The 26,968-nt window shown below is 34.1% G+C and overlaps 1 protein-coding gene across 2 annotated transcripts; it reads left to right on the top strand.

Moving 5' to 3' along the window:
• The first annotated feature begins 31 nt into the window (after positions 1-31).
• Positions 32-25,627, top strand: LOC144976241 (uncharacterized). 2 transcript variants are annotated; one of them, XM_078920424.1, is made up of 19 exons: positions 32-240; positions 1,393-1,530; positions 3,419-3,505; positions 3,970-4,222; positions 4,784-4,901; positions 5,264-5,429; positions 6,726-6,822; positions 7,217-7,340; positions 8,245-8,383; positions 8,989-9,090; positions 10,403-10,511; positions 12,067-12,131; positions 12,520-12,691; positions 15,306-15,424; positions 15,705-15,782; positions 16,270-16,370; positions 17,698-17,848; positions 18,485-18,543; positions 19,535-25,627. In XM_078920424.1, the coding sequence occupies exons 1-19, from the start codon at positions 181-183 to the stop codon at positions 19,704-19,706; spliced, it is 2,310 nt and encodes a 769-aa protein (XP_078776550.1). In that variant the 5' UTR covers positions 32-180; the 3' UTR covers positions 19,707-25,627. The 2 variants fall into 2 exon arrangements, with proteins under 2 accessions (XP_078776550.1, XP_078776559.1); XM_078920433.1 differs by having other exon boundaries at positions 69-240; positions 12,523-12,691; positions 19,535-20,252.
• The last annotated feature ends 1,341 nt before the right edge of the window (positions 25,628-26,968 follow it).

Genomic DNA, 26,968 nt, shown 5'->3' with positions numbered 1-26,968 from the left:
GACTCTTTTCGGTTCAAAGTTCAATTTCCTCGCAATTCGGAAGTCATGAGCTTTGTAAACACCGGAAGTAAACAGTGGGCAGTACCTTCAACTGTGCAGTTGTTGTAAATGACTATTGAGTGAATGATGGAAGCACTTCACTGTCAGATGTTTGAATCTGAGGCGAACTGATTTATAAATATGCCTTACAATTTCACATTTCAATCTGTGGATCAATGTCTTCCATTGTCCAGAAAAGAGGTGACTTTTTAGCGGGTTAGCTATCTTCTACTAAACTACAAAAGTCAAAGCCGGCCAGCCAAAAGCAAAATCTCCTATCTAGACTAAGACGTCTAGATAGATAGACTCTACTAGAGTCTAATAGATTATAAACCATTCATAGCATAATTAGATCTTCAGAGTCATTTGGCATGTGGACCCGGAGTTTATCCTGGTTTCGATATGATGATATGATATGATATAAGTCCAGATTTATGTAGGCTTTAACAGCCTTTTATCTGCTCTTGTGCATTCGTGAACGTATATAATTCAAGTCTCTCAAAATCAAAACTGGGCATGCCACATAGTGGAAGGAGGTGTCTGAATTTAACTTTACAAACAGTATTTTTCTGTTTCACAATGAGCATCAAGACGGCACTTGAATGCCTGCAATGAAGGGGCGTCGACAACTGTTGCAGGCAGGCGGTTCCATTTGTCGACTACCCTAACTGAGAGAAAGTTCTGCCTAAGGTTTAGAGAACACCTTTCTTTGGAGAGTTTGAATCTGTGTCCTCTGGTGGTGCTGGTGGAATCAAGATTTAGAGGGCTCATGCTAACATAGTATAAATTATGTGTGTATTTATACGCTTCAATTAAGTCTTCTCTGTCTCTCCTATACTGCATGCTAGGTATTATCTTTTTCAGTCTTTCTGTGTGTTCTAGATCTTTGAATCCCGGAATGAAACAGACAATAGCAATTGCTTGCTACCCTTTTGATAGGGTGCTAGTGTATCATAAACTATTTTACACCAGATTTAACAGATCCAGCTACCCAATTGGGTGAACAGGGAGGCCAGAAAAAAATCTTGACTTTACCAATATTGCTTTTGCAGCGAGTGCTTTACCAACTGAGCTATTGGGACTCCTATATTGTATAAAATGTGCAAATTTAGTAATTTTTTTCATAAATACTGTCTTTAAAAAAAAAAAAAGAGGAATAATACCCCATGTTTCAAATTGAAATTATATGCTGTGCTTTTACTATGTCTAATCGTTTACCCATCTACTCGAATTAAACTCGTTGACTCTTTCAAACAAAAGTGCTACCTTTGTGATAAAAATCAAATATTTGAGATAAGTCGTGACTTTTAGTTGATTCTGAATTTTATTGAAGTTTGCTGTTCTTCTCTTTAGCTCATGTCAGATGTGATAGTGGAAAGACTGTACGGAGAAATAACCAACATATGGCACCACCCAGGTCATGTTTTCATCTCTACAGACAATGGGAGAAAATTGTATACATTTGATTGTAGCCCCATCCACCCACAAAATGTAATTAATGCAATGTTAATATTTAAGAAGACTCTAGCTACCATTTAACATTATAGTAAAGTTAAAACTATAAGAGCTCACCTACCATAACAATTTCACAATGCTCTTTTTACAGTCTATCTAATCACAAATGTTGTGCATGTGTATTTGTACAATGGGATAATATAATTTATTGACAAACATCGACTGTAGGTAACTGGACCAACAAAAGTACATATACCTGGCATTGGCAGTTTTTTTGCATCGCTGCAGCCACAAAAAATGCAAAATATCACTGATTTGCATTACGGCCGCAAAATATGCAAAAAAAATTTCGATATTTTGCAAATAAATTTATTTTTTTTTAAAAACAAAAAAAACCCCAACACAATAGTAATAAAAAAGACGATATTTTAAAATTTTTATTTGATAGCTTGTGTAGAATGTGAAAGAGTAGTCTCTTTTTTACTATCTCATTATCTTCCTTTATCTGTCATCCGCATTTTTTGCCAAATTGGGACCTAAAATTTGCCAAAATGTGCCCAAAAAACCCCCCAAAATTTGCCAAAAAGATCAAAATTTGCCAAAAAATTTGCCGAGGAGAACTAAGCGTTTCAGTAAAAATTAACACGCGATACAGAAAAAAATATATATAAAAGACAATTTATTACATTTAAGGAGAAAGAGAACGTAAAAGATTTTAAAGGATCATTATCCGTAGAGAGTAGCTTCCCATGGTTTGGGCCCAGGCAAAGCTGCGATATTTCTCAAGTTTCGCACTTTTTTTTTCGTTATTTTGTTTTCGCTTCTTTTTTTTTCCCCAAAATTTGCCATGCGATTTGCCAATTTTGGGAAATTTGCCAAAATTTGCGGATCGCCCTGATATTTGTGGCCGCAAAAAATGCAGATGACAGCTTTATATTAGCACTGATATGACCTTACATTTGTTACAAGCGCTGTGAAACCCTTGAATACAAAAAAAAAGCTTCTTTTTCATGAAAAAATTATGGGTTTTGAGGAAAATTAATCGCAAATTCTTTGCAAATTTTGCTGCTTTAAACTTGCAAATTCTGGGATTTTACTTGCAAAATTGGGTTTTATTTTTGCAAAAAACCGCCATGTCAGACATACTCACCAGAAAATTGCAAGGAATAGTAGAAAATATGTATAATCACACACCACAGTGGCAATTGAATTACATCAAGAATAGCTGAACAGTTTGATGTTGTTCTCATACTTTTATGGCAGAATTTAGAATGATTCGGTGATCTATATTAATGTCAGTGGCTGAAAGAAAGGTTGATGAAGGAAAAGAGCAAGAATGGAATTTGGGTGTCTTAATGATTTTCCTCCTTTGTTCTGATGTGAGAGTGAATGGGTACCTAATGTGGTTTGTCACATATATTATGGTTAACTACTGTGCAATTTAAGGTTTTTGTAAGCCACCCATCACAGGGCTCAAAAATTAATTACCAAAAATATGCAGCAAAATATTACAATATAATCTATGAGTTAAATCTAAGTTAATAAATCAAGTTACCCTCAGAAGGACTTAAAATACCTCAATGTTATTAAAATAATATAAAGTATTTTCGCACTAAACTTTCTTTTTTATATAAAATTATATATATATATATATATATATATATATATATATATATATATATATATATATATATATATATATATATATATATATATATATATATATATATATATATTGAGCCTAAAGTTCGAAGTTACATGAATTATTTTAATGGTAGGTAGTTCTGATGAATTGATCTTGCTTTTTTTTTTTTTGTTATGATATGTCAGATAAGTGATGCTTTGTGTAAGAACATGTCAGACCTAGTGAGATGCTTTGCCAGCTAACTTTTTTTTTTATTTTGTGTTCCCCCTTTTCTACAAGGGATTTAGCAATGCCAGTCTTGACATTCACAACTCTCCGTCGTCCATCGTGGATGTGATTCTTATTTCACCATCACTTGCAGTCGTGGTCAGTAGAATGGAATTAAAGCTCTCAAAGTAGATACTTTCTTATTATCAGCGACCATCTTACATGTTTAAAGTTTTTTGTTTTTTTTAAAGAGAAAAATATAACACCATTAATATTGAATTTTATTTTGATTTACGAATTTTCAAACAGTGTTAGTGGACAACTGCACTCAGAGTTTCCTGTAATGAATGGCTTTTGATTATTAGTTCAGTATGTATTTCAGATCCTATTAAAGCTGGTTGTATGGTTAGCTGTTTTAATTTGATTTTTACTTATGTCGAAATGAAATAGAATATTAACTATGTAATTTAAAGTTAACTGCTTATTAAGTCAGTTTTTCTTTTTGTTTGGTTTTGTCTTTATTGAATATTTTTTCTTTTTTTTTCTAATTTGCTTTGATTTTCGCTCTTGTTATTTAATTCTGAGAAAAAAATATTTATTATGATTTTACAAATAATTCACAGGTAGAAAAGAATGGTCGCACACAATGGTGGCATTACACATCAGATTGTGACTGGGTACATATAGGAAATATGGATATATGCAACATGGTTCACACATATATTGTTTCTGTCACATTCCTACCTGGGTCATCCAAGCTAGTCTGGTGTGAGGGGAGAGAGAATCAAAGAGTGGAATCACAAGACTCGCCTTACCAACTATCTGATAAATCACAGTCTACATTTTTTATCAAGGCAAAATCTGTCTCGATTTCAGGTATTAAATGTCACATGTTTCCCATGATTGAGCCATTGAGCTGTGAATCTTTCTATTCTTATTTATTCTATTTTTCCATTCCAATTTCTAATCATCATGAGTTGTGGTGTTGACTGGGGTTGTCCATATTCTTCTTCTTCCTCATTTAAACCGACAACTCAGACAGCATTACTGTCATTTCATGTTTGATTTTGAGAATTTAAAAAAAGTGGATTTAAAAAAATGGAAGATAAACAAAACTTATGGTACTGACAAAGAAAGTCTGATGGGCATTTGTAAGGTTTAACAATATGTGACTCACCGCTTCTAAATAGTATTCTGTCGGGTGGACAAGATGTTGAAACACGAGTTCATAATTTATTTAAAAATGAAACTTGGGTTGAATTTATGAGCGGAATGAATATAATGCCCTAGACTGCAAATATTTGGCATATCTGATCATTTCAATTTAATTTAATTTTTTTTTAAATTGACAACTTCTCCAGTCCTATATAATAACATTCTGAGACTGAGTTACGTATGTGTTTTGTTTGTTTGTTTTTTTTTTGTTTTTTTTCTTAGATATCACAGCTCAGACTTTAAGAGAATATGAAGTCCAATCCAGCATTACCCTGATAGAAAACTGTCCAGCCTGTGATGTACTTGCTGTGGCAGTTGACAGTATCTTCATTAGAACTAAGTAAGTTGATGCCTACATACGGCCAAAATTAAATGCATATTATCTGAAGAAGTCATACATTCCACCCCCAAAAATTACATGTTTTGAATATTTCTTAAGCCTTCCACATTCGTCTGTCTTTTTTTTTTTTTTCGAAAGAGAAAAAAATGCTATATTTATGTTTATTATCGTTATTATTATTATTATTATTATTATTATTATTATTATTATTATTATTATTATTATTATTATTATTATTATTATTGTTATTATTATTATTATTATTATATTATTATTATTATTATTATTATTATTATTATTATTATTATTATTATTATTATTATTATTATTATTATTAATATTTTTATTTTTATTTTAATCAGGGTGGAAAAAGATCAAATCACTGCCTCATTGATTGGCAGCGCAGACTTAAGTGATGTCACCATTTTTCTTGGTCAGGAAAGATTTGAAATGGATAGGTCATCATCAGTTGGCAAAAGCCTTGACTTCAGATCACTTCTACTGAAACACTTGCCAACTGTTATCAAGGTGATGACTTATATTTTATCCCAGTGTCTTAAGTTTATTACACAGATGATAGGCATTATACAACTCGTATCAAAAGGTTTCTTTTTTCCCCTATTGTTTTCATTCTCTTTCTCATTTGACTATAACTATTAATCTATTTCAGTTAACTAAATTACAGTGCGGCCATGAAATCTTGAACAAGTTGGGTCGGGGCCTGTTTGTTCGAAATTTTCATGTTTTCAAGATTTCTGTGTTGGGTATTTTACAAAGAATGTGATGGAGTGGGGGGAAACGTTGTTTGTTTTGGTGAGGTCCCATTATAAAGAGGTGTAGCATTAAGTGTGTGTGTTTGTTTCATTCAATAATATGTTCCCCTCTACGTGTACAATAATAGGAAGACAAAGCCAATATGATTTCTCACACAGCATGCAACATTTTTACCTACGAATCCAGTACCTAATCTCCTCACTTATCTCTCTCACTCCTGTCTTCTCACCCCATCGTCTCCACTGCCTAATCACTTCTTTGATTTTAATACAATAACAGTTACAACCTCATATCATCATTGAGGAGTCGAGTCTCATGAATCAGACACTGATCGAATATGCTTCCCCCCCCCCCCCCCCACCTATACATACACACACACGCACATTTAACACATTAACTAATACATTTAAGGCCACATAGAGAGCGATGACAGTTCTCGTTTCCGTTCAATACAAACATAAGGCAGAAGAATGTTTTTTCAATAAATGCAAAGTTTAGGTCCATTTTGTTTGTGATTTCCGTGTTAGCCTCTGATAGTGTTCGAGATTTTAAATGTCGCCAGTCCAATGAAAATAGAGGGATTAAAATTGGGAATTTATATGTGTTTGAGATTTCCGTGAGTTCAAGATTTTCATGCTGCACTATAGTAGTTAAAATCTTGCTTTCAATACCTTTTTCCTTGAAAGCATCACATTATCACTTTCCAAATGGAGAATTAATAATGGCGCTCAAAGGTTGTTCATGTTTTGTTATTTTTTGTTTTTTCGGGGGGCGGGGGGAGTCTTTTGGTTTGGTTTTGTTTTCTTGTTGTGTTTTTTTTTTTTTGCTCGTTTTCGTTTTTGGTTTGTTGTTGTTTTTTTGTTTATGGGGGGGGGGGGGGGGGGGGGGTTGGAGGGGACGGGGTTTCTATTACTTTTTTTGACAATTCTCATTCTTTTAGTTTTGTTTTTAATTTATCACTTTTAATTTAGAAACACTGGTTTGAAGAGAAAACAATTTATAATTATTAACATAGCCAAATAACTTCTTGTACTGTATTTCTCAATCTAGGTGGAATTGAACTACGGAGATATGGGCACTAAACAAAATGGTAATAGAATCGTTGCTCTCAGCTCATGTGGCCTCATGGAAGTATTCTGTTTTACAGGTCTGTAATGATTTTGGAAGCGACTAAATTAGAATACAAGCTTGAATTAATTGCATGTTTTTGTTACATTTAAAAAAAGATGAGATTGTTGGGTCAGATTTTTAATTTTGTCTATAAATGTGGGAATAATTTTATTTTTGTTTGTAGGGTGATGTAAGACAATTTTATTGTATTAACATGTTTTCATTGCTTTATCAGTATGACTCTTGGGGTAGGTTCTGGTCTATTTTCGAACTGCCAACTGTCAATGGCAAAAAAACATTGCTATACAATCTGTATATATCACCATACCACGGATGTCAACGTCCATCATAGTCTCATTTTTTATTGTACATTACAATGATCTTTAAGAAATCGTTATGAGTCCTTTTCTCATCTTTTTATTCAACGCCAGGTGGTGACAAGAAGAAATTGATGCATTACATTATTCCCATATCGTTTGATGATTCTTCCAATCAGGCCAGCTCCTGGTTTCTGCACAAGAAATATGTTGGTGTCATTTACCATCACAAAGTTTGGTGGGTCATAGGATAGATTTTTTTTTTTTGGCCACATAAAATTCTCACATAACAGATGCCGGATTTCTGACTCCGCGTTTTTCAGATCTAGTTTAAGCTATTAATTGACTTTGATATTTATGCTATTTTTACCATGCTTTAAATATTTATAATTCCCCCTACCGTCTCAATGATACACATCATCCTACTGTGCTTTTATTTTTTTATTATTTTTTTTTGGGGGGGGGGGGGGGGGGGTTCATTGTTATCAAATCTTTCAAGAAAAGAAGAAAGATAAAGACTCAAAGTTGGTGCAACTTTGTCTTATTTTCAAATATAAACTTGAGTGAATGTATTGCACCTAATGTTAGTAATGACAAAATTTTTAATTAAAAAGGATTCCTTCTAAGTATGGCATAAACTGTTTTGAAAATAATATCAGATAATTTTTTTTTAATTATTACAATGGTCTCATTAATTTTAATGTAAATGTTGCTGCTCGAAGCTCGAAGAAATAAATAACAATAACAACATCCTGTTTTGTTGATAAAGGGAAAACCCGAAACGTTCATTTGATCTGGGGTTTTTTTGTAATTAAATTGAAGCCTACATTCATTTTCACATTGTTATTAATTAATTTTAAATAAACATTAATTTTTAATGACGTAGAGATAAGATTATGATTTTTCTAGACCATTCCATTTTGTTTTATATCAGAAGAAATCGATAACAAAAATTAGAAAAGGGAAATACAGTTTTGAAATAGTTTTTTCAGGTGAGTGACAATTTTTGCTCATAATTGTCAATATTATATAAAAATACTTAAAACAGTTTTATTGTGTCAAAAGGGTGATTAAAGGCCATTTGAATTCTAGGCCCTGTGATATGATATGATATTTTATCTTTTCTGACATTCCTTCTCCAGCCTCTACTCCCTCCAGGACGGTACCTGTGCATCAAAATGGGAATCAGACAACATTTCTGGTATCACACGAGTCATACCATCTGCCTCCCCTGCATTTCTGGCTTGGACTCTCAAAGCAAATAGTTTAACAGCTCTTCAGGTTTGGCTTCTTCTGAATAATTGTCAAGGGTTGGTAGTTCATGGTATACTCTAGATGGAGCCATATGGCAATATATGAAGAAGACTGCAGTATTGTAATGAATGTGCGTTTTTTTTTTGTTTTTTTTTTTTAATTTACGGGAATCACAAATTAATGTTTGTAGGATTGGCTTGGAGATGTATTTGAGTACCAGTGGCTGAACCTTTGAAATATACATTATCTATTGTTACATAAAATGATGTTTGGCTTTTGTATGCAGGCTTTTTTATCTGAATGAAGAGTTATTCAAATTGGTTTATAAAGTACTATGATTCTCTCTCAATTAACCTAGTATTTGCTTTGTAACCCTTAGACACCAGGTGATATTCAGACCAGTTGCACTGCATGGTCTTGAGCAAGGATCTTCGTCATAGCACTTAGGGTGCTTGTCTTTCAGCGATTAAAGTGGGGTTTTTTAAATCTTTCTGAGAAAAAAAATCCTTTATTGGATGGATTTGTTGACAAACAAAAGAAAAACATAACTGAATTGTGACATTTTGATTATTGTTTGCTTCAATGGAGATTTCATTTTCTAAAACCATAATATTTTTGCCTTCTAATCTCAGGCCACAGATCCCAGAACAAAAACCGCGTACACATCAATCCATAACTTGCCTGATGATGAGCTACTGGAGACAGCTGTATTACAACTTACCCATTTACATCAGGTTGGTAAAATAAGTAATCCAGACTAGTGCAATAAAGTTTTATGCCTTTTAAAAGAACCATTTCAGATATTAGTCAATACATAATATACAGCAATATTATGAGCAAGTCGAGAGTCCAATATGATTGAGTTTTGATCTCAGAGAGAAGATGAATGATGAGAATAATGAACTTAGAAATAAAGAAGTCACCATGTAGCTCTATGGGCCTTTTTAGCATGAAAGAGGAGATTTAAGTTTTCAAGACTATAAATAAAACAAAATAGATATGAACATTTGTATAGCACATTCCCATAGATTTATCATGATTTATGTGCTTCATAATATTTAATTTACTACCCCAGCAGGCCATGTGGAATCATATTTCCATTTCATACAGGAACCGTCACCTGTTAGGCATCTTTATTATACTAAAACTCAGTCAATATCCATCACGCCTATAGCCAGGTATTCATTCACACCTGAATCGAGTGGGGTAATGTGTATAAAGTCCCTTACCCAAGGACACTATGTTGGAACCAGAATTTTCCTCGATTACTTTCACCCATCTGACCATTGACTACGCTTATCATTTCTTGACTTTTGTGACAAGAAAAAACACCATCACACGGATCTACCATGATAATAGACTATGTAATATAAAAAATGTGTAGATGAAAAAATAAAGAAATCATGCTTTGATAGTTTTAGATTGATGAGATATTTATCCTAATATTTTTTAAGTAGAGGATTCTTTGTTATGTTTTTTAAAATATAAAGTTGTTTTTTGTTTATCTTGCACAAATAGAAACACTTTTCACAAGGATGTTTGATTTTATTATTTTTTAAATAACAAAACGTATTTCTTGGAAGAGACAACTTCTGAAAAGAGTGCGTGTTTTGTCGATCATTCCAACACATAGCCAAGTTGAGTAAATAATGAATTGGTATGATTTAGGCCAAGTTCATAAGTAACATGAACATAGTTTATCGATGTTATGCACTTAGCTAAAATACTCACAACATCCACCAGCCATATTAAACATACCAACACACAAAACCGTGTGTAACCTTTAATGCTTACAGTCTGATTGAAATAATTTAGTGATGACTAATCACTAACATGTTATCTAAAAATAATGACAAAGACCTGAGTGATGCCAACTTCGTTCCCTCTAGACACAGAAATATCCTCTGGAGAAATTTATGCCTTATCATATAAAAAAGAAGAAAGCAAATGCTGTATGTTGACTTTGTTTCAACTCAATTTAACAATAACTTTCTAGTGGATAGGTTTGCAAAGATAAATAAGATCTTTCTCTCTTATTCTTTGTAGTTGAAGAAAACTAGCTATGACAAAAAAGTGATAGACAAACTGGAGAGTCTTAAACAAGCCTGGAATGAGAGAAGAGGGTCTCACCAGTCTCAGATTGTCGACATGATAGGTGGGTTTGAATGTTTTGAACGTTGTAATTTTCCCAATTTTTAATAACGTGTTGAACATATGAGTAACTTGACATATTGATCAACTTGTCAAATGAAGCTTTTTCCATTCCTTCAATTGATCAAATGTACCAAATGTCCACTAGTAGCTGCTTGTGATTTACTTTTTAAAATATCTTTTAAGAAGAAAAGAAAAACAAAATCCTGTGCATTTATATCACGCAATATCCACTAAACTTGCTCAAAGCGCTTTACAAGGGCTCCCTAGCCAACAGGACCCTTAACATGTAGGACAAGACATGCTGCCTGTGAGGTGATATTACAATTTATACGACAGAGACAATGGTGTTTTACACCTGAGTATAGTGAGAGAAAAGGGCTCAACTTTGTGCCACACAGAGCGGGACCAAACCCTGAACCTACCAGTCCATAAGGCTTGTGCTATACCTTTATACCACAAACGACACAAAGAAAGCAGCCTGCAACAGTTGGTGTTTCCAAGCGGTCACCCATAAAATTACTAACCCTGTCCAATGTTTCTTGACTTTGGTCATTGGACGAGAACTGGCACTGAGCAGACCAGTCCGAAGTCTAGTGTCATACCACTAGACCACAAACAGTACAAAGAAAGTAGTCTACAACACTTGGTTTTTCTAAGCAGTCACTCATAATTATTACTAACCCCACCCGATGTTGCTTGACTTCGGTGATCAGATGAGAACTGGTATTTTATGTGGTATGGCTACAGATTCATTACCAGTGCATTAAGTATTCATTTTTGTAACCATTTGCAAACACATAACAATAACAAAATATATTGACGTGATAACATTGTGATAGCCTTACCTCAAACCAGGGATAGTAATTTTAACATGTTTTATGATTATGGTCATCTGTCTATCCATTCACATGCTCAACTTGGCTTTACAACAGTTGAGATGTATTACAGAAGAATTAATGAAATCGTAAATGTAAAACATGATTTGATTGACTTTCATGTCCTTTATTATTTTAATCTTATCTTTAAAAGATAAAAAAAGCATTATGTAAATATTTAAATGTAAAAAAAAATGTTATTGTGCTGGCATCCATCCTTTATGCACAGAGGTACTTTACAAGTATCCCATTCATCCATTCATTCATTCATTCATTCATTCATTCATTCATTCATTCATTCACCATTCATTCATTTACTTTTTTGTTGACTGGCTTGCATTTGTATGATTTCAGATAATATATTTTCATTTATTTTTTTCAATTGATCCTTTTCATCTTATCATATTTCCAAAAAGTATTCTCAAGGATATTGTTATCAATTTTACCGACTTCATAAATTGATAACAGTATAATGATTGCATATAAGAAACAGATAAAAACATTCCCACGTGATAAGCTAGATGTATATGAAGGATACAATGGTTTCATGAATATTAGTAGAGATAATAATTGATTATAACTGATTGCAATGTTTTGTAACTGATTTTATTTCGGTTTGTTTTGTTTCTACATTGTGTGATGCTTATTGATTTGTTTTAAGTTTTTATACTATTTTTTTAGCTCCTCTTCTTGATGAGTACTGGAGGCTTGATGATACTTCAAAAGTATTGTTAAAGAAAACAGAAGTAAGATATTGTATCATAATCATACTGACTCATTTTCCTATTGTTTATTAGCTTTATGTTTGTTAGCTTTTTTATTCGATTTTTCCATGACCTGATTCATTTTGTTTTTATTTATTTAATCATGTATTCATTTTATTTTTGTTTTAATTAATTTATTTTTTATTTATTCATTTATTTACTTATTTATTTATCTATTTTTTTTGGTAATGGGAATTGGTTGTTTAGAGAGAAAAACATATCCACTTTTTGATGCATGACACTTAACATTGTTTACATTTGTTGCATCACGACTTTAACTTAAAATATTCTCTTTTATTCTGCTATTTTAAAACGGGCCCATGAATTTTGTTAGTTTTCATTATTTTATTTTGTTTATTTCAACTTTCAGCAGCCCCCACACGAGAGTTCAGATAAAATGGCTGACAAAAGATTTATAAGTGAGATGTCTAAAACAGGAGGACTCCCTAGGCGTGCCAAGGAGTCCAGACTTTTGTGGCTCTCACAAGTATATCCTCATCAACTCCTTGATAATTTGACACAGGGAATAACGTTGGACTGTGGTATGGATTAATGCTTGGAGAGTCTGAATTAAATTTTATGATATCATGACATGGAATGAGCTAGAAACATTTGAAATCTTATAAATGAATTTAATTACTGTCATTCCATATTACGAAACATGTTTTAAAATATGGCTTTGTCTTACTGCTTCCAAATAATTGATTGCGTTGTGAAAGTTTCATAAAATATAGTTAAATTAAAATATTATTGCTTGACCTGTTCAGCATTTTATCTCAGATTCACATCTCCATCAGTTATTATGACGGGGACAAGATATCAAAATTGCCTAACGTATCTCAGGACTTTACTGTTTGTTTTTATGGAACAATATGGAATGCTTTTCTTACGGGTAATTATCATGGTTTCCATTTTCCTTTCATTTAGGCTGAGACCCATTTTCTCGTTTTCAGTTACAATCTTATCTCCCAAATCTTATAGTTGTTTCTCATTCTCTGCCACAAGGGTTGTATTGTCTGCATATCTGATGTCGTTTATAGTATGTCCATGTACCTTTATTCCTGGCATGTCTTTAATATTTCTAGTTATTTTCCCGCTGTAAATGGATAATAAATCTGGGGTGAATACGTATCCTTGTCTCACTCCTCTGGGTTGGAATTCACTTGTCTGTTTTTCTTATATCACTGCTGCTGACTGTTCCCAGTACAGTACATGTTTTAAAAAATTATTCTTAGGCCTTTTTTTCCATCAACATCTAAGTCTTGGAGTAAATCAATTAGATCAGAATGTATTACTTTGTTAAATGCTTTAGTAGAGTCAATGAAACATAATAAAGGCTTTCATTTACTTCTTATACTTCTCTCTATTAGGTTTCGTAGTACGTAAATTGCATTGACTGTGCTCCTTCCACAAAACCACATTGGTTCTCTCCTATCTCTGGCCTTATATTGTTCCTTGCTTTATTTATTATAATAATGCTTAAAAATATTTTGGCTACATGACTCCTCAAGCTAGTGGTGTGGCAAAGCTTACTCATTGTGTTGCTGCTGGTTCCTTTGGAAGAGTGATGAATACTGATTTTGATATTTCTGTTGGGATATGACTGGTTTCGTTTATCCCATTCAGCAGTTTTGTGAGCACTGACACTCCAAGATGTCCGAGTGGTTCAAGCATTTCTTTGGTAATGTCAAAATGAAGCTTTTCCTGCTTTCATCTTCTTCATCGCATGTTTTACATCCTGTTCCATGATTGATGGCTACTCATAATTTTATTTCAGGTCTTTCATCTTCATAAATTATTTAATATATTCTGACCATCTATTCAAAATGTCATCCTTTTGTTTTATGCATCCACTTGCTGAAAAAGTTTTCTTATTATTGCTTATTTCTTTTACACTCCATGTCTGTTGGATTCAAAATGTAAGCCATTTCTACATATTTTTTTTTCTCTAGCCATCTTTGGCTTCCCTACGTTTTGCTTAAATAGTATTATAAAGTTCCTCACAGTCTTCTCGGTTGTTCTTTTTCCGTCTTCTTTCATCCATCAAATCTAATATACCTTCAGTAACCACTTTTGAAATGAAAAATAGATTTAAAATATTAGAGACACTACAAGCATGAGATAGGATTGTTTTTTGTTTTTTTTTTTTGTTTTTTTAAAGGCAATGAGAAGGTATCTGTATGCTGTACCATTATGAAGTTAAAAGTTTAGACAGATTTAGAGGCGCTTTATTCTCAACCCAAGAACTCATAACTTAATACAGTTGAAGTTGGTAATTGGAATGCTGCTAAATGGGAACAGCCGCTTTATTGAAATGATCTGTAAGTGACAGAATTTTTCTGTTTAATTTCCACTGGTTAATTAGAACGCTTGCTGGTTGACTGGAATGATTCAGAGCTTTATCAAACTTTTTTTTTTTTACCATTTTTTTGTCAATTTACCCTGAACAAATATTTCCGTATCAAGAACAGGAATGATGTAGATTCAAAATTAATAGTGCCATTGAGTCACGTCCTTTTGATTTCCTTTTATTTTATATGCTCAACTTTACAATTTGAGCGTCTTGGTTACAACAAATAATTCATTAGAGGGCAAGGACGTAAGCAAATGATTATTTGCATTTGACAAGCATGCTGGAGTTGATTGAAATTATGTTGTACTTATGATGGGACAAGTTTCATGTGTCTTTGATCTTAATAGGATATCTAAGGGATATGGTTGTAATTCCAGTTCTGTATAGATTTGTGGTCATAATGGCGACATACAATGTTAAGTTCAATCTTGTGAAAACTAAAGGCAACATTTTAGATAAGCAACTGAAAGAAACCTCTGAATCCCTTTTATTAAAGCTCCAACAATAACTACATTACTACAAATGCTGACAGATTGTTCCTGTTACGAAGGCCATCCATAAAAATGATTACTTGGAACATGTCTTAATTGGAATGATTTCTATATAACAGCGCTGTTCCAATTAACTGGCTTTGACTGTAGCATTTTGAAAAAGAAGTCAATTAGATATCCTTATTTATAATATTTTCTTTAATATCCCCTCTACCAACTATTGCAGTCAATTCTTTGCCTTTTATTTGTTATGTTACTACGTTTTAAAGAATACTTTGCAATGGTATTTCTTTCCTCATTCATTTGTCACAGAGGAAGTTCTTGAGAATGAGTTGCCAAGGTGGCAGACCCTACTTGGCATAGAAGGCTGGGATTTGTCTCGTTTTGAACTTGTATGTCGTCTGTTGTATCAACATCATCCCCATAAATTGGTATGTCATATGAGTATAGTCTCGTTTGAAATATACACTTGTGTCTGGCCAAAATGTACATATTTTTACTCATTTCATTGTCATCAGACTGAAAACTTCTAATTTTTCTTTCTTGCATTTGTTTAAAATTTCGTAGTGCTTATGTCATTATAGATTTATTGTTATGATACTGTGCATAACATTTTAGGACCCTATAGATAATTACTTGACAGATCATCTTCAAACTGAATGTTTGACAAAATAAAGTATATTATTAGTTTGATTTTTGATTCTTTTTCAGTGCCATTTTGTTAAATGTGCTGAGTCTGTTAGTGAACAAACAGTTGGCGTATCAGCTTTTGTCAGAAAGAAACATTCGGTGAGTTCATAACGGGGATCCACAGTGAAGAAACCAATCCTTTAAGTTTAATTTGTCAAGCAAAAAAAAAGTAAATGGAAATGTTTATAGAATTCTTAAAGCGCCTATTCCAGCTCGCAAACTGGTCTGAAAATATATGGAGGAAAAACAAAATTGAGAAACAAACACGAATTTACACCATCAGATCCATATCCAAAGGTACAAACATACACACAACTTGAGCAAGAGATTTGTGATGAAATTTTAAACTTCTGATAACTTTTGAAACTATATCTTGTACGAGGGGGTATGTTTAGGTATTGGGGGGGGGGGGGGGGGTTAAAAAGACTTGAAAAGGTATTCTCGACCTGTTTTTGTGGGGTTTTTTGTTTGTTTTTTTTTTGGTTGGTTTTGTTTGTGTGTGTGTGGGGAGGGGGGGAAGGGAGGTTTGTTTTGTTAGTTTTGTTTGATTTTTATTTTTGAGATATTTTTCTTCCTGTTCGCACAGCTTATATTCTACCGAAGTGCCTTAGAGTGTTTGCCCTTGGCTGAGACTTCCTGTAACCCACAGATGGCTGCTGCAGCTCATGGAAAATTGATTCTTGCAAGGTAAAGGTGTTTTGTTTTTTTTATTGGGACGGGTATTGTTAAGTGTGATGTTTGATATTACCTATACTGATTAGTGAGGTGAATAAATCGGAATATATTAACTAACTGTGCTTTTGAACTTTGTTGAAAGTGCCACAAACAAAAGATTTTATTTAGGGGAAGTAAATTACTTATTCAAGAGATGGGAAAACTTAATATTTTCCCTTGAAATTATAGGCCCAAGTTTTTCGGCAAATTCCTTTTACTTTTATTGCCATTCATCATGATGATTAGAAACTGTAGGTTCAAATCAATTTTAAAAAATATTCAGTCATCATTCAATCATGCTACCTTCATTCTGCAATTTAAAACACTATATGATGGAATAAAACACTGTTTAATGTTTGTTTTGATAGCAGAAAGAAAGAAATGATGGCGGCATTATTGACTTTTTGGTGTAAGTAACTTATTATTGTCTAAGAGCCAATTTGAAAGCAGAATCCACATATAAGTTGAAATTGATTATATGTCCTTAAAGAGTTTTAAATTTAAATACATTGCATAATATCTGAAGTGTTGTTAAATATTGGAAAAAAGAATGATTGCAATAAATAAGTTACTTTGGCAAGCAAAAAGTTATAGACTGAATGTGCATTGTTGTTCATTGGGGAGAATTAGAAATTTTAACATCAATTCTAACGTCGCGAAAGTATTACACAATGAATTTTGATCTCATGGTTTTCTTCCTCCATGTGTAATTTGAAGACAAATAGAAAAAAGTTCACTCCTTTCCTTTTTTTTTTTCTTTGAAATGCTGTTGACATTCATATTTTAAGTCCATTTGTAATGGGACTTTATTGGTCAGATCCTTTTAAACTCTGATATATGAAAGAAAGGGGAGGGGGGGGGGCGGAAAGCACAGTGTCTCCACCATGATATTAAAAGCGACTGTCCACAATTCCATCGGTTGCTCAAAGTCAGACAATTATTACTGCACACAACAAATGGTTCCTGACAAATATTTTTTAAATATAAATGCAATAATTTTGTTTATCTATGTATGTGTTTGTATGCTTTTGTTTATGTGTTTGTGTGTGTGTATCTTTGCTTTTTTTTTTTTGTTTGTTTATTTGCATGCACTTTATTAGGATAATAGTATTGTTGTTTTTGATTTGTTTTTGTTTTTGTTATGATTTGTTTTGCCTTGTTTTTCTTGAATAGATCATTTGAACTTGTATTATGACATAATGGTTATTCAGGTTCATACTTTTAGCTATTTTCAAAAATGGACAGTGATCTTTGAGCAATAATCATATTGATACAACCATTTTATAACGGTGATCCTTAGTGGTGGTGCTGACTGTGTATTGGGAGCATTAAAACAACTGTTAGTCCATTGTCGATGGCGAGAGGCTGTGGACCTGGTAAAAGCTCAAGCAAAGATTGATAAGGAAAGACTACCCTCCTATTTGTATATCACTGTTACAGCTTTGGCACAGGTATGATATTTCATTCATTGAATAAGGTTATTTATGTTAACCCTTTAAAATATATCCTGACAGAAATCAGCATGTACCAAATTATCATAGGCATGATGAGTATTACAATGTGAAAATATGTTCTTTTTAAGACTCAAAGGCAGCATTTTAGATTTGATTTGATATATATTATCATGCTTCTAATCAGGGGTGATGATATGACCTTTAAGTGTCACGGGTTCGAATTTACTTCTGAAACTAAATTAAACCACATTGCTGGGAGTGGAGTGAGAGTCCGCGAATGATCTTATTTACATATGGAACCAGATTTGTAAAAGTGCGACTTAGATAGTATGCTATTTTAAGCCTCGCTTTGGGCATCTCTTTCATTTTCCTTGCGCAAGGAAAGTAACCCCTTTGCCTATTGTTCATTTTCCGGCTTTATTCCATTGCTGAACCCTGGACTTTGGATCATTCTTCAAAATATACTCTAAGCAAAAATATTGCCATCCAGTGAATATTGGAAATTGTTGTATACTTTGCTTGACTTGAGTGTTACCCATTTCTTCATTAGTTTTCCATCAAAAACTTATAATCACACAGCATTAATAAATATAACTTAAAAGTTGATATATTGTAACATCTTTTGCATTACAGGATCAAAGTTTAGCTGAATTTGTCCCTGAGATTTTGGATATGATGCCATCTTGGAAAAGGTTGGTTAAAAAAAAAAAAAAAGGGGGGGGGGGGGGGGGGTATAAGAATATATTCATATAACTGACATAGTTCAATAAAATGCTTTAGAATTTAATTGTTTTGTTGGTGATGTCAAAAATTGTGTCTCTTATCTAACCAAGGCTCATTACATGAATGAATTGTACCATGCAAGGCTAATGCAAATAAACAATTACAGTTGATTTGCGTTAACGGAAGAAGAGCCTGTAAATAGCAACCTGGCTCTAAGGGTTATAAATTGTTCATGTATTAAGAGGACACGAATGTAATATTTCCCGTGCTATGTCTTTTGGTGTAGGAAGACCATTGAATGTCTACACGTTACTCAATCTAATCTACGTTAAAGCTAAGCCACCTTGCCTTATCTCATGGGGCGATTTCTGTTTTGAGTCCTAGAGTGGTACTTAGCACTTCAACTTAAAGAAAAATTTCCCTGAAAGAGTTGAATTTTTTTAAAATTTTAAATATTTCATAACCATTGAAGATAGAGAAATAAGTTAAATGACATTTGTGGAGTTGACTTCATTCGTATTAGAATAAGGATGACTTATGCAGATTTTCATGTATTGTTATTGAGGTGTATAGGTGGGCAAGCCGTAATTAAGATTTTGATTGTACATACATAGGATAGTAACCTAGATAGAGTATGTTTAAAAGATTGAAATTCTCTTGCTATCAAACCTAGTTGTTTTCCATTTTATTCAATTTTGACAAGACATTGTTGGTATCATCCTCACTCAGTCAGTTGCATTGTTCATCCTTGTAATTAATTTATTCTCTATAATTTGATACTATATATTATTTAAGCAAATCTAATTTGAACAATACTTTGTTTTTAAAAAAAAAAACAACTGTAACTTTTACCAAGATGCCAATCATATAATTATTCTTTTGGCATGTTTTTTTTAAATTACAAATATATCTTCTGTGAAATCCTTTCCTTCCCTTTCCAACCCCACCCTTCTTCCTCAGCTTCCTTTCTTTTTCTCACGTGACCTCAAGTCGGCCAGATATTCGACAACGTCAGCTTTCCACCTCAGCCTCAGACCTTTTCTGTCAACCTGACGACCCAAATGACGTCAGCATTGGTGATGTCAAACCTTTCCTGTCAGAACTTATCAAAAAGATGACTGGAAATCACTAGGTGCTATAGTTATAGTCCATTTCAAAACATGCACATACAAGCTGAGTTTTGATTCCTGAATAATGGATTTCAATTCAACTTGACAAGGCTGTTCAGACTGTATTAGATTTATTAAGAGTTATAAAACAAAAAAAAATTAAAGAATGCCTTTAACAACAATTTAACATTTTAATGAACAATTTGAAAGTGATTTGATCTTCTTTTTTTTTTAATCATAGTCAAAACATCTAAGATATGCCATGCTCAAGATTAAAGCATAACTATCGACAAAATTTAACAGAATATATAAAACAAGCTTTGAATTTGAGTGAATTTACATTTGATATCCACTCGCGATTTTTACTCACAACATTATGTGACTAAATGGGATTGATGTGTCACGCAAAATGTGTTTTGAGCCAAAAATTAAAATGATGGAAATAAATTCCACTTTGTTTGCAGCTTAACATTCTACTTGTCCACATCTGATCGGCCTCTGAAAATTCCTTGAAATACTTTTATAATGATACTGTAAATTCCTAATGCCTGGCACAACAAAAATAAAAATAACTCAAAATATCAACGGAATTATCGATTGCTAGCACTGGTAATGTTATTGGGCGCAGGTTGTTTACGGGTCCTTTCGTTTTTCCTGGTTTTTGTATTGTAATTAGGACACCGCTGTTTATGTCCCAGTCTTTGTGTGTTGAGAATGTTTTGTTCATTATGTTTGCAATGCTCAGATCCAGGGAGAGGGTACCGCATTTCAGCAGTTCAGCGGGAATTTCATCTTCGCCTGGGGATCTGTTATTGTTTAGGCACTTTATGCTATTTCTAACTTCAGTTGTTGTGATGCGGTTGTTTAGGTCTCTAGGGTTTCCTGAGAAGGGCGATATTTGTGAGACTTGTTTGTGAAATTTCTGCTGGAAGTGGTCAGTTACAATGTCAAGGATATCGTTGGGATTTGTTGTCTGTTTGCCAAATTTATCCTGTAGTTTTGGGTTCTCGAATGGTTTTCGGTTCAGAGATTTCGTCGCTTTGAACATAGACGATGCGTTATTTTTGGACTTTTCTATGTCTTCCACTTTTTTGTCTAATTCCTCGTTTCTGTGTTTTATTGTAAGTGATCGGATTGAATGCAGTATTTTGTTTCGTTCCGTTTTCAGGTTTATTATTTCTTCCGAGTCTTTCGTGTTTTGTATCCTGATCCTAAGTTCTTTTTGTTGCCGCGATAGATCGTTAATAGCGATGTTAGGCGTTCGATTTGGTTTGTTCTTAGTTGTAATAATAGAGCCTGCACTTTCTTCCCCCGCATATTTCATTGCCGCTTGCGTCTCTTTCCATTCATTGTTTGGATTACTGTTTTGCTTTATTTTCCATAGACTTGAGTTAGTAACATCGGGACCCCCCAAGGAGATAGTCTGAGCCCGATTCTGTTCACAATATACTTAGAACACGCTCTGAAAGAAGTTCGAAAAGTCATTCCAAAACCAACGACTCATATTGAGAATGCAATCCCTAGAGAAATCGCCTATGCAGATGATGTCGATTTTATTGGATCAACACCAGCAAATATAGACATCATACAAAATACCCTCATGAAATATAACCTCCAAGTCAATGCCAATAAAACCGAATTTACAACAATATCGAGGAACAAAGAGGAATGGAAAAGAACAAAGAAAGTCGGCTCACTAATTGGAGACACCGAGGATGTACAAAGAAGAAAACAGCTATCAAACGCCGCACTCAGTAAACTCACCAATGTATGGATTAGAGGTGACAAAATAAAGAGAAAAACCAAACTGAAACTGTACCATGCTCTTGTAAAACCGGTACTTCTGTATAACTGCGGCACTTGGGCGTTGACAAAATCCGAAGAAGAACATCTGGATGCCTTCCATCGCACACAGCTAAGAAGGGTACTGGACATCAAATACCCCAAAAAGATCTCAAATGAATCACTCTATAAGATCACAAAAGAAAGACCAATCTCCCTTGACATTTTACAACAACGATGGCAACTTTTCGGTCACATACTACGCAGGGACAAAAACATACCAGCAAACCAAGCCATGTCGGGATACTTCCAAAAACACGGGAACCTTTTCAGAGGAAGACCGATCACAACACTCCCCGTGATCCTAAACAAAAACCTCACAACACTTGGACAAAGCATTAGTCTCATAACGGCAGGGGACCTTGAAAATCTGAGAACCCTAGCAGAGGACCGGCAATATTGGAGACACCTCACACAGGAAATACTGGAAACAGCCAAGGCGACCCGATCTTTCGGTCGAGACGCGAAAGGCATCTAAGTCAAGTAAGTCAAGTAGCACTGGTAAATGATCCATAATTCATGTTTAAGGTTAATTCATTCATTCATTTATTCAGTCCATGATCTGATGATCGTTGGGGGGGGGGGGGGAATACACGGGATGTAGCTCTCACCACTTTATTCCATTCTTCTCTATTGTTGGCCTTCTCCAAGAGTTCTTCCATCTTCATTCCTTGATATTGTCCATCCTAACTTTCCTTTGTCTTCCTCTTCTTCTTCCTCCTTTCAAGTGTGCCTCCATCATCCTTCTGCACAAATCTTTATGCCTCACATTGTGGCCATGACAGTTTCTTTCTTCTAACTGTTGTGATGAGGGGTTGCTGTACCAGTAATTTGTACAGTTTAATTTTTATTTCGAAATTGGACTTTTCCATATTTTTGTCAGTCTCGTAAGTGTTGCTGTTGACATTCCTATTCTTGCCTTAATCTCAATTGTGCTGGTACCATCCTTGGTTAGCAGAACACCCAAGTATTTAAATGTTGACACTTCCTCGAGTTTTCATTATCAATTGAAATTTCTGCATATCCATCATTTCTGCTGTTTACCGGTATCTGAGATTATTCTGTACTTATTTCCATGCCGTTCTGCATTGCTTTATGTACAAGTGAGTTAGTTATATCTTGCAGTTCTTGTTTTCTTTCAGCCATGAGGTCTATGTAGTCAGCAAAACACAAATTACACATTTTCATCCACCAATTGATACAGAGGTCTGATGATTTTCGAGAGCTTCGGCCATAATATTCTTTAGGAAGACGTTGAAGAGCATTGGGGAGAGTATGCAGCCTTGTCTGACGCCCACCTTTGTCCAGAAGAACTCACCAAGCTCGTTGTTGTTGAGAACTGCACTTGTCGCAGTACTATAGTGCTTTTATTATTTGGATTAGACCCTCTTCGAAACCATAAAAATGTAGTGTATTTGGTATTGATGGATTTTCTGTCAGAATTCTGTTATTGAAGACTTGTACTGTGCTCTTTCCAGCTTGCTTTTCTGCCAGGATATCTTCGGTTTTTTGTTTCATTCTGTTTAGTATAATCCACAGAAGTATTTTACTTGGTAGGCTAATGAGACTTGTGGTCCTATAGTTACTGCACTTTTTCAACTCACCTTTTTTTGCGAGAGGGATAATCAAGGATTTTGTCCAGTCTTTTGTCCACCTTGTCTCGTTCATTATCTTTTGGCATAGAATTGTCATTGCCTCCACTGTCTCCTCTCCACCATTTTTTAAATGTTCTGCTGAAATGTTATCTATTCCAAGGGTTTTGTTGGAGCTTAACCCCTGGATTGCTGCCTCAACCTCATGTTTCATTATTCTTGATGTGTATGGGTTTTATGTGTTTCTGTTCTCTATCAAGACTGATGGGTCTGGGCTCAAATTGATGTTATACAGCCCTTTGCAGTATTCGGTCCATCTGTTCGTGACATCCTTTATCTAGGTAAGTAGGCTGTCTTCAATAACATTAGCTTTTGGTCTACTTGTTTTTGTAAGCAATTTCAAGATACCATAGGCTTTCTTTACATTCTCGTGCTGCATCCCATGATCTATGTCTCTGCATTGTTCCATTACCCAGCTTTCCTTTGCTTGCACATATTTCTCCTGACTTCTGCATTTGCCTGTTGATACTTCATTCTGGATTCTTCATCACGGTTTTTGTCTCTCTTCAGTTCTTTCCTTTTGTCGCATAATTCCAATATATCATCCATCAACCATGGTCTGATTTTTCTTCTTCTTTTTCCCAAAACAATTTCTGCAGTCTTACAGTCTTACGCAGAACATCACAGATGCTACTAGTAATAGTGTCTATGACATTGTCAATAAGTTTTAGGGCTGCAAACTCTCCTCCAATTTGTGCTTGGAACTCTTCTGCTATTGTGGGGTCCTCGAGTTTCTCAACATCAAATCTTAGGCTTGTCGCCATGGAGGGGTGTTTTGTCCGTAGTTTTAGTCTCAGGGGGCAGAGTACCATATCGTGATCACTGCCTATATCAGCACCAGGATAGGTTCATGTTTTCGCTCTGTTAATACTAGACTTAAACCGTTGATTATGACTATTAAAATCTAAGACTGCTTGTAAAGATTCACAACAATGCATGGTATGGTTAGACATAGAATTAGCAATCTGTGCAGTTGCGTTTTGAAAAGAGCTATTTTTGGGAATATTGCTCAGAAGAAGAAAAAAACCCAGATATTTGATCAAAGAAAATAAAAAATTGCAAAACTCTTGTTATGAAAAATAGTTCTAAGGATTCTAATCTGCATCATGTCGAACTTAGAAGTTGCTCATTAAACTATTGACTCACCCTAAGGACGTTATGAAGTAGAACAAACACTGACTAATATCAGTATTACTGTATATTGACTTGTCCTCAGACAACTAAAGTGGAAATGAAAGCCATTTTCCATGTCATGGTAATATCAATATCACAAAGAGTGGTCAAAAGTTTTTACTATTTTATCAATTGATATTATTTTTACCATTATAATTATACTGCCGATAATGACTTGTGAATTCTGATATTGATAACATTTACCAATTTTTCCTAACAGTAATAAATCAGACATGGTTTCTTGTCATAATTTTAAACATTTCCCATAAAATGTGTGGGGGGCAGAGAAGGGAGATCAGAAAACTTGGCTAATATGTGATTTTTAAAGACTGTACTTTAAGTCAAGCGTCCAACTTTTCTACCATCCGAATGTATAAAGTTAGTGACTCCAATTCTTTTTTTTATTTTTTCCTTAAAATGAGAGGATTGCAAAATTGTGAAGCACATTGAACTCAGTCTTCTTTGGTGAAATCTCAGAAGTTATCAAGATATTTGAAAGTAATCTAGTACAAGAAAATAAGAGGCTAAAACAGACCTTTTTCTGAGTTTCTTGGTTTTTAACTTTGGATGGTAAAAAACATCTTGATAATTGTGGTTTCCCAATTAGAGATGATCCATGCAAATGTATATTATGTTAGTGTGAGGTGAGGTCTGTCAATTTGCGCACAGTACTTTTCATGGATCCACAGTATGCTCAACAATCCATCAATTGTTGTGCGTTTTGTATATCAGTCAATCAAACAGTGCTTTTCGTGGATCCACAGAATGCGCAACAATCCATTAATTGTTTTGCATTATGCAGAATCGGTACTCCCATTACTACTACCATTACTATTTCCACTATTACAACTACTACTACTTCTACTACTACTACTAATGTATTACCATGGCGACTAGAAATATTACTAATACAAACAATAAAAAATCTCTACCTCATAGCCCCATTACAATTAGTTATATCATCATCGATGTTTTCAACTCCTAGTTAATAATCATATCAAGATATTTTATCATGCACCATCAAAGCAATCCTCTTTAAACCCCTTAAAATGATATTGATTTGAACTACATTTCAAAATGTTGGATTGTTGAGCTTCCTGAGGATCCATGAAAAGCACTGCACGATCAATCGATCACACAAATTGACAGAACATGCTAACATATATTTTGTTATGAATGGTCAACTGAAAAGTTATTAGTGTTATTGTTATTACTATTATTATTATTAGTATTATTGTTTAACACAAAGTACAGAATAAAATTCATAAAATGACGGACTTTGGAGTGTCTTACCTTCATATTTTTACTTAATTGTTAAGAAAAGAAGAAATAACTTCTAAAGTAGTCTTTCCGAGCCATTAGGCCCATGGAGCCAGAGATTATCCCAGTTCCTATATTTAGCAATTGCTTGGTACCCTTTGGATAGGATGCTGGTCTATCATAAAGTACTTTCCATCGGATTTAACAAACCCAGCTACCCAATCACTGTTGGGTAGATAGGGGAGGGGTCAGAAAAAATATTGATTGCACTCCTATTTCTAGGAAGCAACTAAGAAAACAGAAACTGAAACAGGGGATAGAAGACGGCAAGAGTGAAAGTGCCTCTGTGTGTTTGTCGCATAGAAGTGGAAAGGGGGATAGAAGACAGCATGAGTGATCTTTTCACCTCCATGCCATCAATTGAAAGACAAAGCAACATGTTTGTTTTCAAGGTTTTTACAGCGCTTGCAATACATTAAGGTCATATCAGTGCCAGTAAAAAGGAAGAAAATGGGATAGTTATAAGTTCTAGAATTATAATTATAGCACCCAAGAAAAGGTAAGACAAAGGGGAATTGGTTCAAATAGGAAACATGTAGATTCCACAAGCACAGTATCTTAGTTTGAAATCACCAAAATGTCTCATCCTGACATTAAGCACGAGTCCGCACTAAGAGGAACACACTCAAATGTTTACAAATTATATATAACATGTAAACAAAACATAATATAATGCAAAACAGAGAGATGATTTACAAGGAAAAAAAATATAATCTCCCAAAGCTAATTATATATTTGACTGTTTCCCGATTTCCCTATCATGGGATGGTATCTGGCCAGGACCTGGACAAAACCCAAGTAAGCTCATTCCAAGAAAAAGACGAAAAACAAGTTGGAAAACAGATATAGGGGGATAGAAAACACAGTAAGTGCCTCCCTGCCCACTCTGGGAGGTCAGGAACCCCAACCAGACAAAGCAACATGGAAAAGGCAGATGATATAGGGGTAGATGAGATAGCAAGATTGTCAACCAATGTAGAAGCCAGCCATTTGCCCAGATGGTCATCATTCCCTTGGAAAAAGGAAAATTCCCCTCACAGACTTACAGCTGTCATCTTGTTTCCATTTTCGCAATTAAATTGAACGAAATAAACTTCAGGGCGAAATCTCAGCAAAGAACAGGGGAAGCTCCAGCTATTAAGTATACTGTGATGTACATTATGCAATTGATTGGAAAAAATGAGGTCATAATGTTGCCTCAATAACTATGCAATAGACAACCAAGCTTCTACTGAGTCGTGCTTTTTTTTTTTTTTTTGATGATTAAGCATGCTAATCCAAGTGAGAAAAATGGAATT

Source organism: Berghia stephanieae, chromosome 1 (genome assembly GCF_034508935.2).
Source record: "Berghia stephanieae isolate SIO BIC M18660-M18661 chromosome 1, UCSD_Bste_1.3, whole genome shotgun sequence".
Lineage (NCBI taxonomy): Eukaryota > Metazoa > Mollusca > Gastropoda > Nudibranchia > Aeolidiidae > Berghia > Berghia stephanieae.
Note: the sequence above shows the minus strand (reverse complement) of the source record. Positions and strands in the feature narration are given on the sequence as shown.

Excerpts from the sequence above, each read along its gene's own strand:
- LOC144976241 (XM_078920424.1), top strand. The coding sequence starts at position 181 with ATGCCTTACAATTTCACATTTCAATCTGTGGATCAATGTCTTCCATTG. Across the intron at positions 9,091-10,402 it reads AACTTACCCATTTACATCAG|TTGAAGAAAACTAGCTATGA; the intron begins GTTGGTAAAATA and ends TATTCTTTGTAG. Across the intron at positions 17,849-18,484 it reads CTGTTACAGCTTTGGCACAG|GATCAAAGTTTAGCTGAATT; the intron begins GTATGATATTTC and ends TTTGCATTACAG.